The 13,447-nt window shown below is 35.8% G+C and overlaps 3 protein-coding genes across 5 annotated transcripts; 2 read left to right on the top strand and 1 right to left on the bottom strand.

The window, feature by feature from the left end:
• Positions 1-1,298: 1,298 nt before the first annotated feature.
• Positions 1,299-2,785, top strand: LOC18603512 (translationally-controlled tumor protein homolog). Its single transcript, XM_007035543.3, has 5 exons — positions 1,299-1,459; positions 1,808-1,881; positions 1,971-2,099; positions 2,196-2,353; positions 2,448-2,785. The coding sequence occupies exons 1-5, from the start codon at positions 1,432-1,434 to the stop codon at positions 2,563-2,565; spliced, it is 507 nt and encodes a 168-aa protein (XP_007035605.3). The 5' UTR covers positions 1,299-1,431; the 3' UTR covers positions 2,566-2,785.
• A 436-nt stretch (positions 2,786-3,221) lies between these two features.
• On the bottom strand, positions 3,222-8,797 carry LOC18603511 (universal stress protein PHOS34). Of its 3 annotated transcripts, XM_088805438.1 has the most exons (5): positions 8,780-8,797; positions 3,993-4,158; positions 3,744-3,838; positions 3,512-3,633; positions 3,222-3,356 (listed from the first exon to the last, which is right to left on the bottom strand). In XM_088805438.1, exons 1-5 carry the CDS (start codon positions 8,795-8,797, stop codon positions 3,269-3,271), a joined length of 489 nt encoding a protein of 162 aa, XP_088661564.1. In that variant the 3' UTR covers positions 3,222-3,268. The 3 variants fall into 3 exon arrangements, with proteins under 3 accessions (XP_088661564.1, XP_088661563.1, XP_017974921.2); XM_088805437.1 differs by lacking the exon at positions 8,780-8,797 and having other exon boundaries at positions 3,990-4,581; XM_018119432.2 differs by lacking the exon at positions 8,780-8,797 and having other exon boundaries at positions 3,993-4,581.
• Positions 6,872-13,178, top strand: LOC18603510 (kinesin motor protein-like protein). The gene is made up of 14 exons (XM_007035541.3): positions 6,872-7,181; positions 7,281-7,372; positions 7,482-7,747; positions 8,284-8,505; positions 8,764-8,958; positions 9,228-9,329; positions 9,436-9,513; positions 9,693-9,774; positions 10,084-10,246; positions 10,499-10,828; positions 10,999-11,217; positions 11,328-11,895; positions 11,987-12,052; positions 12,389-13,178. The coding sequence occupies exons 3-14, from the start codon at positions 7,535-7,537 to the stop codon at positions 12,569-12,571; spliced, it is 2,421 nt and encodes an 806-aa protein (XP_007035603.1). The 5' UTR covers positions 6,872-7,181; positions 7,281-7,372; positions 7,482-7,534; the 3' UTR covers positions 12,572-13,178.
• Positions 13,179-13,447: the final 269 nt, after the last annotated feature.

Raw genomic sequence — 13,447 nt, 5'->3', positions numbered from 1 at the left:
TTCTTCCATATTGATATACTGAAAACGCTCCATGTGCCATTTTCAACTTGTTGAGAATTGGAGCATTGCACCAAATCAGTCACGTTAAATACAAAGTCGATATAGTATAATTCCCATTGTGCATTTACTTTTTTTTCTTTCTCAGATTGCATTTATTCTGCATTTAACTCGATTAGTGTGATGCAATGTCCCAATTATCGTCAACTTGAAAAAATTGGCACATAGAGGCGCTTTCAATATAGCAATATGGAAGAATGCATTGAAAAGTGGATTGAAGATCTTTTGCTTAGAAGTTCTTCTCAACAAAAGTAAGAAGATAAAAAGAAAATGGATGATTTTTAAGATCATAGTGAGTTTATAACGGTTGAACATAAAATATGGTAAAACAATTATAATTTAATGGTTCAAGATATCTTTCCTTTTTAGTTAGGATATTTACGTAATTTTGTATAATATAAAAAGCGTGAAAGAGAATATTTGAAAATCATTCGAGTTAAAAAAAATATAAACTCAGTTTACCAATAACAAGTTAATAGTGATATTAAACTCGGTCATTTTCATTATATATTAGTAAAGTAATTTTGTAAAATATGAAACACATGAAAGAGAATATTCAAAGCATCCAAATTAGTGGATGAAACAAATATTAAGATTACAACAAAATTAGAAATAGATTCAACAATCAAATAACTCTACAAGATACGAATCTTGATAATTGTGTGAAAGACAAGAAAGAGAAAATGAAATTTAAAATCAATTGGTAAAATTAATATTTTTTATATTAAATCAATCACATATTTATATATATTAATAAATATAAATCAATTCAATCATATAAATAAATTACCAATTATAATTTTGTAAAAAGTAATTTTATGTTTATATTTACACAAACAATTATAATTGCAAGTTCACACAACTTGAATTGTCACTTGACCATATATTCATTAAATTTTATTTCAACTAAAACTTATTAAGCCTATATAATTACACATAAAATTAAATATTAATAAATTAATTAAGAAAAAAACAGAGAAAATTCAACATCAAATTGGGCGAGGCTTCAAAAATGATAGTCCAAACTCTATGTAAACATAGATTGGGCTGGTTGACTGGATCGGGCCGATCGACCCATCAACAGGTCCAGTACTTTTTTATTCACACATAGAATCCGTGGCAAACAGTTACATCAGCAAATCCTATCCAGGTCAAGTACATGCTTATCCCTACTGCCAAACTAGGGCAAAACAAAATAGTCGGCTTAGCTTTAGCCTTTAGCCCAGAACCTCTACCAAAACCCTCGCCTATAAATAGAAATCGTCCAATCTCCTTCAAGCCCTCTCTCGCTCTCTCGTCGCCTATCGCGTCTCTCTCTTCAAGCTCAAAAGTCTTTAACTTAGCTTCGATTTCTCAAAGAGAGAGACTGCAATCATGTTGGTTTACCAGGATCTCCTTTGCGGTAAGAAATCTTTTTGGGTTTTGATTGATTTTATTGTGGATCTGTGTTTATTCCTCGTTTGATGCTTGGATATGTTTCTATCTGGATTTAACTTAGGAAAGTTCAGTTTTGTTTTTATTAAAAATCCCATTGAGCAGAATAATTAACATTGACAAATTTTAGCCTTTGGGTGTTCAAATTCATGATCTTGGCTTTTTTTTAAGGCTAAAAATTTACAGATCTTTTGTTAATATGCTTGGGTGTATGTTGTGGGATTTTATTGATGCAATTGTGTTGAAGTTTGTGGAGTTGAGTTGAGTTGAGCGAATTGTTGACTTGTTTTTAATTGTTATGTTAATTGATTTTCAGGCGATGAGCTTCTTTCTGATTCATTCCCATACAAGGAAATTGAGAATGGGATGCTGTGGGAAGTTGAGGGAAAGGTTGGTATTTTTTTGGAATTTGTTGTGTTAAAGTTTTAGATTGTTTGTCGTGGGAATTGGAGAATTTAACTGTTTTTTGTGCTTTGTAGTGGGTTGTGAAAGGATCTGTTGATGTTGACATTGGTGCCAATCCTTCTGCTGAAGATGGGGAGGAGGATGAGGGTGTTGATGACCAAGCTGTGAAGGTTGTCGACATCGTTGACACTTTTAGGCTTCAGGTTGGTTGCTTGGTCGCTTGCTTTTACTCTTGAAAGCAATTCATGGTTTTCAATTCTTGAGCTAGATTGTGAAGAATGTATTTGTATTGCTTGCAGGAGCAACCTCCTTTCGACAAGAAGCAGTTTGTCACATACATTAAGAGGCTTATTAAGAATTTGACACCCAAGTTGGAAGAAGAGAAGGCTGAAACCTTTAAGAAACACATTGAGGGAGCAACCAAGTTTTTGCTTTCAAAGCTTAAGGACCTTCAATTGTGAGTGCTTCTGATCAGTGCACTCTTCTTGTATTTGAGGAATTCTTTTCAGTTTTTGTAAAGAAATTGAAGTTTGTGTTTGTTTTGTTTGCAGTTTTGTGGGAGAGAGCATGCATGATGATGGCTGTTTGGTGTTTGCTTACTACAAGGATGGTGCTGTTGATCCAACATTTTTGTACTTTGCTTATGCATTGAAGGAGGTCAAGTGCTGAGTTTGAGGCAGAAGCGCCTGCTATAGTTCTAGTCTTCATTATTATTTCTTGCCTTCTTTTCTATCTTTTGTACTGCTAGACTAAAGGCCTCATGGCCGCCGTTTTGGTTTAACTGTTGTTTTCTTGGTCATGGAATGTTTTCGGTCTTATGGGATGACTTGATAACTTATATCATTGTTCTATTTCCCCTTCTTAATTTAATTGGTGTGGTCTTTGGGAATGATTTTTGCACAACCTTGGCAAGAGATTTGACAGCATTTAAGTTTCAACTCCATTTATATATCTCTGTACATGACAGGTGAAGAAACCTTAAAATCAGCCATGTTTGTTGGATCTAATGAGAAACCTTGGAATCATCGGGTGCCTGATTGGATCAAGGCGTTATTCGATGTTAATGTCTGGAATAGTTTTTCTTCTAAGCCCTTTGTTTGCTGTGGAACTGCTCCTAGTCAACTACAGAATTTGAAACGCAAGGAGTATTGCCCCACCATGTTGCTTCTGTTGACAAAGCTTCATTAACTTCGTTGGTATCTGAGGTGAGCAATAAATAAGAATGACCAAACAACTTTGACTTACTTTAAAAGAAATCAATCCCCTACGAAATTGAAATGCTTGTAAAAAAAAAAAGGAGAAAAGAAAAATCAAAGAATCATTTGAAGAATGCTTGGAAGCTTCTAGGGAAAATTCAAAACAGAGTTGAGCTTCAGTTCTCTTGCTTAGGCTTCTTCACAATCATTACAGAACAGTGAGCATGGTGAGCACAGTAGTCACTAACACTGCCCAAAATCGCCCTGCATGTGGAATAGGAAACAAAGAACACCAAATCAAATATCACCCCTCAAAAGAAAAGAACAGAACTACTTGCATTTCTTCATTTGTTGAAGCAGAGAATCACTGTAAATGTAGTCATTCTTCCACCTTTTTTAAATCAAAATGGAGTTAATACCTTCTCACAGTTCCGTATCCATGGCTTCCCAGTACCAAGATTGCTGCATGGTATTTCTCTACAGCTTCACACACCACATTTCTTGGATCACCTTCCAATACTTCCACTCTCACATCACTCAACTGCACACTCAAAAGGAAAATACTTAAGATCTTCACTATCTCTCATTATATTCAAGGGAAAAATGAAAAAGAAGAAATACCAAAAATATCAGGTTGCAAGGGTCATGTACCGATTTATTCCTGCATATCTCCTTCACTTTGTCCTTGACCATGGTGGCTGTCTTCTTTATGCCAACCTTCATGATCGGTACAACCTCCGCAGATGCTGCACCAGAGAAAGTAACCACATTTGTTTTTGAAGTTATCTTTGTACAAATAGACCGATCTGATTGAACAGGGTCAACTGTTATCCGAACTAACAAACGTAAAGAAACCCAAAACCCAAGTGTAATAAGCAGACGTGAAGAACAAGATGCTACCAGGTCCGGTAAGTCCAATAACAGAAGAGGGAAGGGGTCGGGCATGGATGACAACGAGCTGGAAAGGACGGTTGGAGCCAAAAGAAGTGAAGAAGTGATCAAGGGTCCATTCCAAGGCGTACTCACTGTGCGCACTATCGTCCACAGCCACCAGCATTGTTGGTCTCTCTTGAACCATTTTGTTACAACTCAACACCCCCCCTGAAACACCCTCACTTATCGTTTCGAGCCTTTCTTCCTCTGTAAACAAATGGACTCGAGCGAGTTGCTGCTGGGTTTTAAACTTGTCGAAGCGGCTCGGTAACTGCCTGACTGGTCAAACTGTTCGCAACTTTGGTGAGGTTGTTGCGGCCATGGACTCGGTTTCCGAATTACTATACAGTTTCCATAGATGATTACCATTCAGCATAGTCCAACCTAAGTAATCCATCACTCAAGGTTCAATTATGGAAGCTGTGGAAAAACTAGAAACAAGGCCAAGTAAGGCTTACAACCTTATATGATATAATATTATTGCTGTTCTCATAATTGTTCTTCAGGAGAGTTTTGAACCTTAATTGGCAGCTAGATAATTTGGACTCTACTTGCAATTGCTTGATTCATGTAGACCCCCATGTCTCAACTCTCAATCTATATAGCAAATTCACAATGTTAATAATTTTTTCTTTTCATTTAGAAACAAAAAATCTAATGTAATTATTCGAACATGAGATAGGTACACTTATCATTAAATTAAATATATTTAAAGTTTTAAATTAAAATCATATTTTTAGAAATATGTATATAAAGAAATACTTATTCCGTCTCTTTTTTTTTTTTTTTTTATCTATCCCAAGCAAGTCAAACAAAACTAGGTGATAAGTTGATAAGAATGGGTTTAGAAAACATATGGCTGGCATTCAGACAAAACCTCAATTATCATCATTGATTTGATTAATGACTTGCTGCCATACAACACCAAAAGAAAAAAAGGGGTTCTTAACATCTAATAGTAAAAGATTAATTTGCCTATCTATCAATTACTAATTACCCAAAATCTGGGTAAATAGCTAATTTAATTCAAAAAGGGAAAAAAAAATCGACTAAACCCTTTAATAAATCTCTAGATCTCTCACCCTCACATGCTTTAAGTTAAAGCAAGGGCCCTTTATTATTCAAGAGAAGTGTACTCCAAGTTAGGATGGGTTAGGCCAAGAAATTGAAAAAGGTTTTTCTTCTGTGGGGGGTTTGGCCCACCTTGAGATCCAACCAGCCATCGTTCTTGTCCATGTGGGCCCCCATGACCAAAACAACACACCCTAATTTTTGCCTAGGCTCCAAGTAAGCAGAAGGGAGATGAAGCCTTTCAAAGGGAATTTTTATTGTTATCACATAAAGTTTCACTTAGTAAAATACAACCTCTTTGTTTCTAATTTTTTATTTTTACATTGTTGTCATCATTGTTTCTTCCCATTTGTTTGTCTTGGCAATCATTGTACCCATAATCATCATAAGTATTTACATTATTTAGCCACTTGGAGACCTCAAAGAGTAAATTAGTGCAATACCCATTCCAGAAAAATGTGAATGTTGATTGTGATGGGACTGGGGATTCTGTTTTTTTGATAGATCAAGTCAGATGGGTGAGGCTTTGTTGCTGCATAGGGGGTGAGGAAGAAGATGCTTGGTGGTGGCATCAGTTTCAGAGCCAGCAGTGTCAAAACTCCTGTATACAGTTTTGTTTAACATGATTGAAACAAGTGGCATGGGTGTCACATGGAATTTGCTCCACCCTGGTGGAACAGCTTCAGTGATTCCTGCCACTTTTCTCCTCTGTGTTACAATAATTCCACAACTATCAATTCGGGGCATTGGAATTTAGCAGTCCATACCATGAAAACAATGTCGCAGGATTAGGGACGTAAACGGATTGATTTTATTTGGGTATCCACAAGCACTTGATCCGATAACATAGAATTTAGATATTTTATATTTAATTATAAACGGATTTGAGTAAAATTTTTAATTCTTATTTTAAGTTTGGGTAAATTTCGAGTATTACTTAAGATCAAGATCTAAGTTAACAAGTTTAATAGAGTTTTGTTAATGATTATTTTAAAAGTACTATTTGAAAATTAGTCAAAAAATTATTTATTGTAATATTTTCATATTAAACACCGTAATCGATAATTAATGTAAAGAATTTAAGTCCATCAAGAAAAGATATTATATATTATGAACACTCGTTAACGAAATTTATTTAACAACAAAACTCATCGTAAATAATTCAATCGTAAACCAAATAAAATTACCAACAAAATGACCAATTTGGCAATGAAGTTGAGTGAAATTCTACCAAAAAAACCAATGGTTAACATTTCCTTATTTTAATTGATAGAGATTAGCTCCGAGTTATGATGAAAGTGGCATGTGAAAACTGAAGAACTAGATGGACTATTTTTTAATGATGCTGACTTTGCTTGGAAAGAACACATGTGTTTGTACCTAAAAAAATCAAAAACAAAAACAATTAGGTTTTCTACTAATCATAATTAACGTATTAAACAATTAGGATGCCGTCCAAGCATTAGTTAATTTTGAAAAAAAAAATTCTTTCTTGTTTTATTCTTAATATTTGAATAATTATATATAATTGAAAAGACTTTTTTAAATGTTAAATTATTTTTTTAATTTAAAATTTCAACACAAAAAGCAAACATGATCTTTTTTTAGAAGCAAACTTCAACCGTTAAGGGTATTTCGGTCACCAAGCCGTGGAAAAAGACAATATCATTGAGCAGAAGCAAGGGCATTTAAGTCATTCAATAAATTCAACATAGCCGTTCCAATAAATTTAAAAAAGAAAACCCACCAAAATATTTAATGATAAAATTTATATAATCTTAGTATCGATCTTTCTATCTCTCTCTAGATTTCAACCAAAGTAGAAAGAATATTATATACAAATAAAAAAGGAAAACACCGCTCACCCTCTCTCTCTCTCTCTCTGGGCTTTCAATTCTCATCGCATTTTATTTTTCATTTCTAATCAGAGAAAGAAAAAAAAAAAAAAAGAAAAAGAAAAAATCAGAGCCACCGTACGATTGAATTTAATTAGGGTTTCAGCTTTTTATGATTTCTCTTCTCTTTCAGATCTGATCGCAGATCTCGAATCGGCGACTTCCTTCTTCAGTTTTTCCCCCATTTCTGGTAATTTTATTTGTTTATTTTTCTTGCTTTCTTTTCTTTTTTTTTAATTAATAAAGAAGTTTGAATGTTTGAATTTTGAGTGGCATTTTGTTTTGATAGGGTTAAGAAATTGAACGGTTATTGGAATCACTTTTTTTTTCCGAAGAAATTCACTTTCATGTTCTTCTTGGAAGTTGGATTTTCTCCTCCTTGTAAGTGAAATTCAGTTACATTTTGATTTATTTTTGTTGTTATTGTTATTATTATTATTTTTTTTTGTGAATTTTGATATTGGAGTTTTGTGTTTTTGTTTTGTGGTAGCGCTGATAAACAGATCTTAAAAATTGGCTCCGCAAAGGCGATCGCAGCGCCACATGGGTGGCCAGATGCAGCAAAGCAATGCTGCAGCGACGGCGCTTTACGATCACGCCGCCGGCGGAGGGTCCTTGCACAATGCAGGTCCTGCCGGCGATGCCGGTGATGCCGTTATGGCGCGGTGGTTGCAGTCTGCTGGATTGCAACATCTGGCCTCTCCCTTGGCTTCTACTGGCATCGACCAACGCCTTCTTCCCAATCTTCTCATGCAGGTAAAGAACGCTCTGCTTTTAGTTTCCACGTGTATATTCATTTTCTGTCATCGTGGATTAGTAAATGTTAACTGTTATTGCTCAATTCAGATGCATGCAATTTGAATTGGATTAACGTATATTTCTATTTGCTTGAAATTTAGTTTAGATTGTCATTTTGATGAACTTTTTCAGTGATCACACTCGTGGCTTTTGCATTTTCATTAAGGGAAATGTTCTTTGAAGTTTGTCTATTGTGATTAATATTCTGTGCTGAGTTGATGGAATGTATCTAATTTTTTAATGAAGTTATGCAAAATTCACTATTAGTATTGACAATTAGGGTGATGAGCATTTCAAGAAATTTGTAGTGTTCCTGATTAGTTGATTGTTGTGATGTTTGTTTCCTTATTTTCCCATGAGTTTATCAATTTTTATTTCCTTTCAAATGATCTATCCATATTTTAAATACTTCCTGGTGTGGTTACTTTGTATACTTAAATGGGTTTATTTTTCACGTTCTGAGATGATGAGAAGTTACTATTACATTATCAAAGGGTTATGGAGCACAATCTGCAGAAGAGAAGCAGAGGCTATTCAAATTAATGAGGAACCTCAATTTTAATGGGGAATCTGGGTTGGAGCCATACACACCAACTGCCCAAAGCTCAGGAGGGCCGGCTACATCTGATGGCTTCTATTCTCCAGAGTTCAGGGGGGATTTTGGAGCTGGGCTTTTGGATCTTCATGCTATGGATGATACAGAGCTTCTGTCTGAGGTATGGTTATAGCCTTATAGGGCCCTGCATGTAGCTTTGCAGGAGAGTTTCACAATGGTTTATCACTTGAAGTTAGATCAGTTACATGCAACTTTATTATTTTTCTTTCATTTTTGTGGTGATATGGCTGGATATTTTCTGGTTGTTATTCTCTTTGGATATTGTTTAAATTTAGTTGAAAATTTACTTTAATTTAAGTTTGTCATAGCATCTTTTTCCTTTTCCTTTGGAAATAAATTTTGACTTGATTATTTGCAGCATGTTATATCTGAACCTTTTGAGCCATCGCCATTCATGCCTGGTGCTAACAAAGCATTCGAAAATGAATTTAATGTGACAACTAGCCGGCAGCAAAAAGAGCAAAATAATGCAGATGCCTCTGCTTCATTATTCTCTGTCAATGAAAAAGAGATCGGCACAAGGGAAAACAATGTTGCTAAGATTAAAGTTGTGGTATGTTGGTTTCTAGTCATGGTGCTTCGTTTCTCTCTTGCCTCTCTCACCCTTATGGATATGGGGACAACCTTCTTTCCTTGCTAAGATTATAGTTTGTTCTCCTGTTTAGTGTCTTCGTTCCTTGCATTATTATCCTGCCTTTGTGTTTTATTTTTTATCGGGGCAGGGTTGATGCATGTATGCATGCATGTTCATAGCACAGTGTTATATGCCTCGCTTTTTAAATTTTTTGTAAAGCTAAATTTTTGTCTTACATGTGATATAAGGTACGGAAAAGACCATTAAACAAGAAGGAGATTTCTCGGAAGGAGGATGATATAGTAAGCGTGAGTGAGAATGCTTTGACTGTCCATGAACCAAAGCTAAAGGTTGGTTCCCCTTTTTAATGGAAGTAAATGTGATGTTACTGTGTGTCACTATTGGTGCTTGTTTGATATGTCATTTCTTATATCTGTTTTAATTGTTGTATGACAGGTGGACTTGACAGCGTATGTAGAGAAGCATGAGTTCTGTTTTGATGCTGTTCTGGATGAGCATGTTAGCAATGATGAGGTAATACTTAGTTGAAATCTATTGCCTTGTTGTTATCTGAACGTTGTTCCTGAATAATTTTGTCTATTAAATTTGGTTATCCAGGTGTTTTGAGTATATTATGACCAAAGTTCGTCTGCTCTGTGCTGATATATTTGTTAAACCAAAATATTGATTTCATCTCTTGTTTGCTTTGACAGGTTTATCGTGTTACAGTTGAGCCGATTATACCCACCATTTTTCAACGAACAAAAGCCACATGTTTTGCATATGGGCAGACAGGTGCATAGAGTTCCTGAATTTTTCTTTCTGAATGGCTCAGGTGCTATATTATATTCTATATTTGTATGTGTGAAGCTTATTCATGTTAAAAGGAAAATTTTTCGGTACCAAAGCCTACATTCATCTTGGATAGCAGCTAGGCATCTATTCCTTTCAGTTTCTTCTAGACTATATTTCTTACATGAAGATTGAAGTGGTAGTTTTTGGTTCATTATTGGTGCTCAAAACTTCTAGGAAAATTTTATTTGGATGTTAATAGTTAAGTAGCTTTTTGCTAATTTGATTTGCGGAATATATTTTTGATTTCAGGTAGTGGTAAGACGTTCACAATGCAACCATTACCTCTCAGAGCTGTACAAGACCTTGTTAGATACTTGCATCAGCCAGTTTATCGTAATCAGAGATTTAAATTGTGGCTTAGCTATTTTGAGATATATGGTGGAAAACTCTTTGACCTTCTGAGTGATAGAAAGTATATCTCTTATTCTTTCCTTGTTTATTTATGTGGCTTTTTCTGATAAACCTTTTTTGGTCAAACATACCTGATTGATTTATGATGTGTAATGACTTTGAAATGTTTGTTGGTCTGACTGTCTATTAAGCACAATATGTCCTATGTCAAGCACACATTTTCTCTTTCAATATGTTTTTCTGGTGTACATGTTGATGCATATATACATTAATAACAACTAGATAACTGAATAATCTAAATGTCCTCCAATAGGAAACTTTGTATGCGAGAAGATGGGAGACAACAAGTCTGCATTGTTGGTCTGCAAGAATTTGAGGTGTCAGACGTGCAAATTGTGAAGGAATACATTGAGAGGGGAAATGCTGCTAGAAGCACAGGATCTACTGGTGCGAATGAAGAATCTTCAAGGTCACATGCTATTTTACAACTTGCCATCAAGAAGCACCCTGAGATAAAAGAGTCCAAGCGGAACAATGATGGGAATGAGTCTAAAGGTGGGAAGGTTGTGGGAAAGATTTCTTTTATTGATCTTGCTGGCAGTGAAAGAGGTGCAGACACCACTGACAATGACCGGCAAACTAGGTAAGTATGAGTTTTTCTTTGGGGAGAAAATGGCTGCAGAAACTGCTTCCAAAAGTGTATATACGGGGTGGCTTTATCTGTCAGCTTGTTTACTGTCTTAAGTTATCTTTTTCTCCGCACCTGGTTTACTTTTGGCATGTTTTGATATCACTTGTTTGGATCATTGCCAGGATTGAGGGTGCAGAAATTAATAAGAGTCTTTTGGCTCTTAAGGAGTGCATTCGTGCTCTGGACAATGACCAGATACATATACCATTTCGTGGGAGCAAACTAACTGAAGTGCTCCGTGATTCTTTTGTTGGCAACTCAAGGACAGTTATGATCTCGTGTATTTCTCCAAATGCAGGTTCATGTGAACACACTCTCAATACCCTGAGATATGCTGATAGGTATGCTTGTTCCTATGATGAGCCTCCACAAAAAGGACTTCCTTTGTTGCATTAGATTATATTGTTGTACTTGTTGACTAATTGAAGATTATTGTTATCTAAATCAACAGGGTCAAAAGTCTATCTAAAAGTGGTAATCCAAAAAAGGAACAGGCTGTAAATTCTTTACCACCAAGTAATAAGGATGCTTCTTCAGCATCTTCTCTGTCAGCTACTGCAGATGTAGAAGATGTTTATGAGCGACAACAGGAAGTAAAAGTTGTTGATACAGGTCGAAGGGTTATAGAGAAAGATGTTCATACTGTTGACTCAACTTTTGCATCAAGTTACCCTTTCAATGGGAGGGAGGAAAGTGGAATGGCTTCTGGCCCAATGGATAGGGAGCGATTTGAAGTGAATAATTCTTATGGTGGATCCACAAGTCAAAGAGTTTACTCATCAAATTCTCAAAATTCAGCTGATACAGAAGAGAAGGTGCAGAAGGTGTCACCCCCTCGTAGAAAAGTGACTAGAGAAGAAAAATCGGAGAAGATGGGAAACTGGGTCAAGAAAGATGGAGGGGGATCTGATTTGTCCACTACAAACTTTAGGCAGGCGAATGCCAACACAAATAATGTTGGACATAGACAATATGATCCTGAGCCTCCCACTGATGGGAATATCAATGCAATACTTGAGGTAGGCCGTCAGTGTGGTTCATTTTGTTTTATCATATTAGGGTTTCTTTCTGGATTTTCTTCATTCTGTGTATACTTTTGGTCTGTTGCAGGAGGAAGAGGCTCTAATTGCTGCTCACAGAAAAGAAATTGAGGATACGATGGAGATTGTTCGTGAAGTAAGTAAACTTGCACTCGATCAGTGGTGAAGGGATTGATTTTTTTTTTTTTTGTAGTTGAGTATTTGTGTTGTGAGGCACTATAGTGCATTCCTTATACTCAGCGATGAATTGAGTTTGCCATCCTTGCACATTGGTGATTTGCACAAAGATGAACTACTTTTTTGGTGCATTTAAGTTCTTTTTTTTGGGTCATGCTCCGCCTGAACTATGCTACTGTTCAAATGATGTAAAGAAAAGTACATGCCTAAAGCTGGAGAAATTAGCTTTTTACTTTTTCAAATTTTCATACACCAATTAAACCACTGTTCATCCTGTTTTGCATCTATATTACAGGAAATGAAGCTATTGGCAGAGGTGGACCAACCAGGCAGCCTCATTGACAACTACGTGACCCAGTTGAGCTTTGTGCTTTCACGCAAGGCTGCTGGTCTGGTGAGTCTTCAAGCTCGCCTTGCCAGGTTCCAGCATCGACTGAAAGAGCAGGAGATACTGAGTCGGAAGAGAGTTCCTCGTTAAGGCAGCAATTTGTGAATTTGTTCTCCGCTTCCATTACTCCATCAGATCCTGTTCTGTAATTTCCTCTCATGTATATCTTTATGGCACTATTTGTCACGGTGGTCACTTATATTAAAAATATTGCTATGGACGGATAAATTTGTCCCTTAAAACGAATCAACTCGGTTCTGGCAGTTGATGCTTGGAGCTGTTTTTAAGGTCTTGAGAGGAATTTCATCAGCATTCCACAGATCTCGGTCTCTCCTTCTTGCAGAGGCATCAATGTTGCTGTTCACATGCGTGTTTCCTTGCTCATACAAGGAGGATTGGGGTGCATCTCTTAGGTGAGGGGGTGAATTGTCAAAAATGTATTATTATTAGATGAATCTGATGTGTTGTTGTTGAGAGATTGAAATGGGTTTGTGGCCTTTCTTCTGTTGCTGTTTAAATGGTGACAGGCGAATGTTGATTTCTAGGCAAGGAGATACTCGGAAAATAGGGCTTCTTTTTTCTTCCCCTTTTCACATTTGTTTATTTGTACTCCCAAATTATATCCTGCTCTCTCACCTCGAAAAGAATCACCTTGTGCATGTAATATTCTAGTTTAAGAAATATGAATGTCTTTGAATATATCAAACTTGCCAATTTATTGAAATATTATGTACTCGTTGACAAAGACTGCCTGAGCAGCAACTTTGGCATAAAACTTCTATGTTCTACATTGTGCAAATTTCATTACTAATAATGGAAATTTATAATTTTTATTCTTGCAAAAAGTTAGCAATCAGAAATATATATGTAAAATTTCATGTGAGAAAAGTCGAAACTACAAAATTCATTCCCGCTCAAAAGCTGTAAACAAGAAGCAAAGCACAAGTGGTATAAAAGGGAAATAGG

This window comes from Theobroma cacao, chromosome 4 (assembly GCF_053813885.1).
Source record: "Theobroma cacao isolate CCN51 chromosome 4, ASM5381388v1, whole genome shotgun sequence".
NCBI lineage: Eukaryota > Viridiplantae > Streptophyta > Magnoliopsida > Malvales > Malvaceae > Theobroma > Theobroma cacao.
This window is presented reverse-complemented; position numbering and strand designations above follow the sequence as displayed.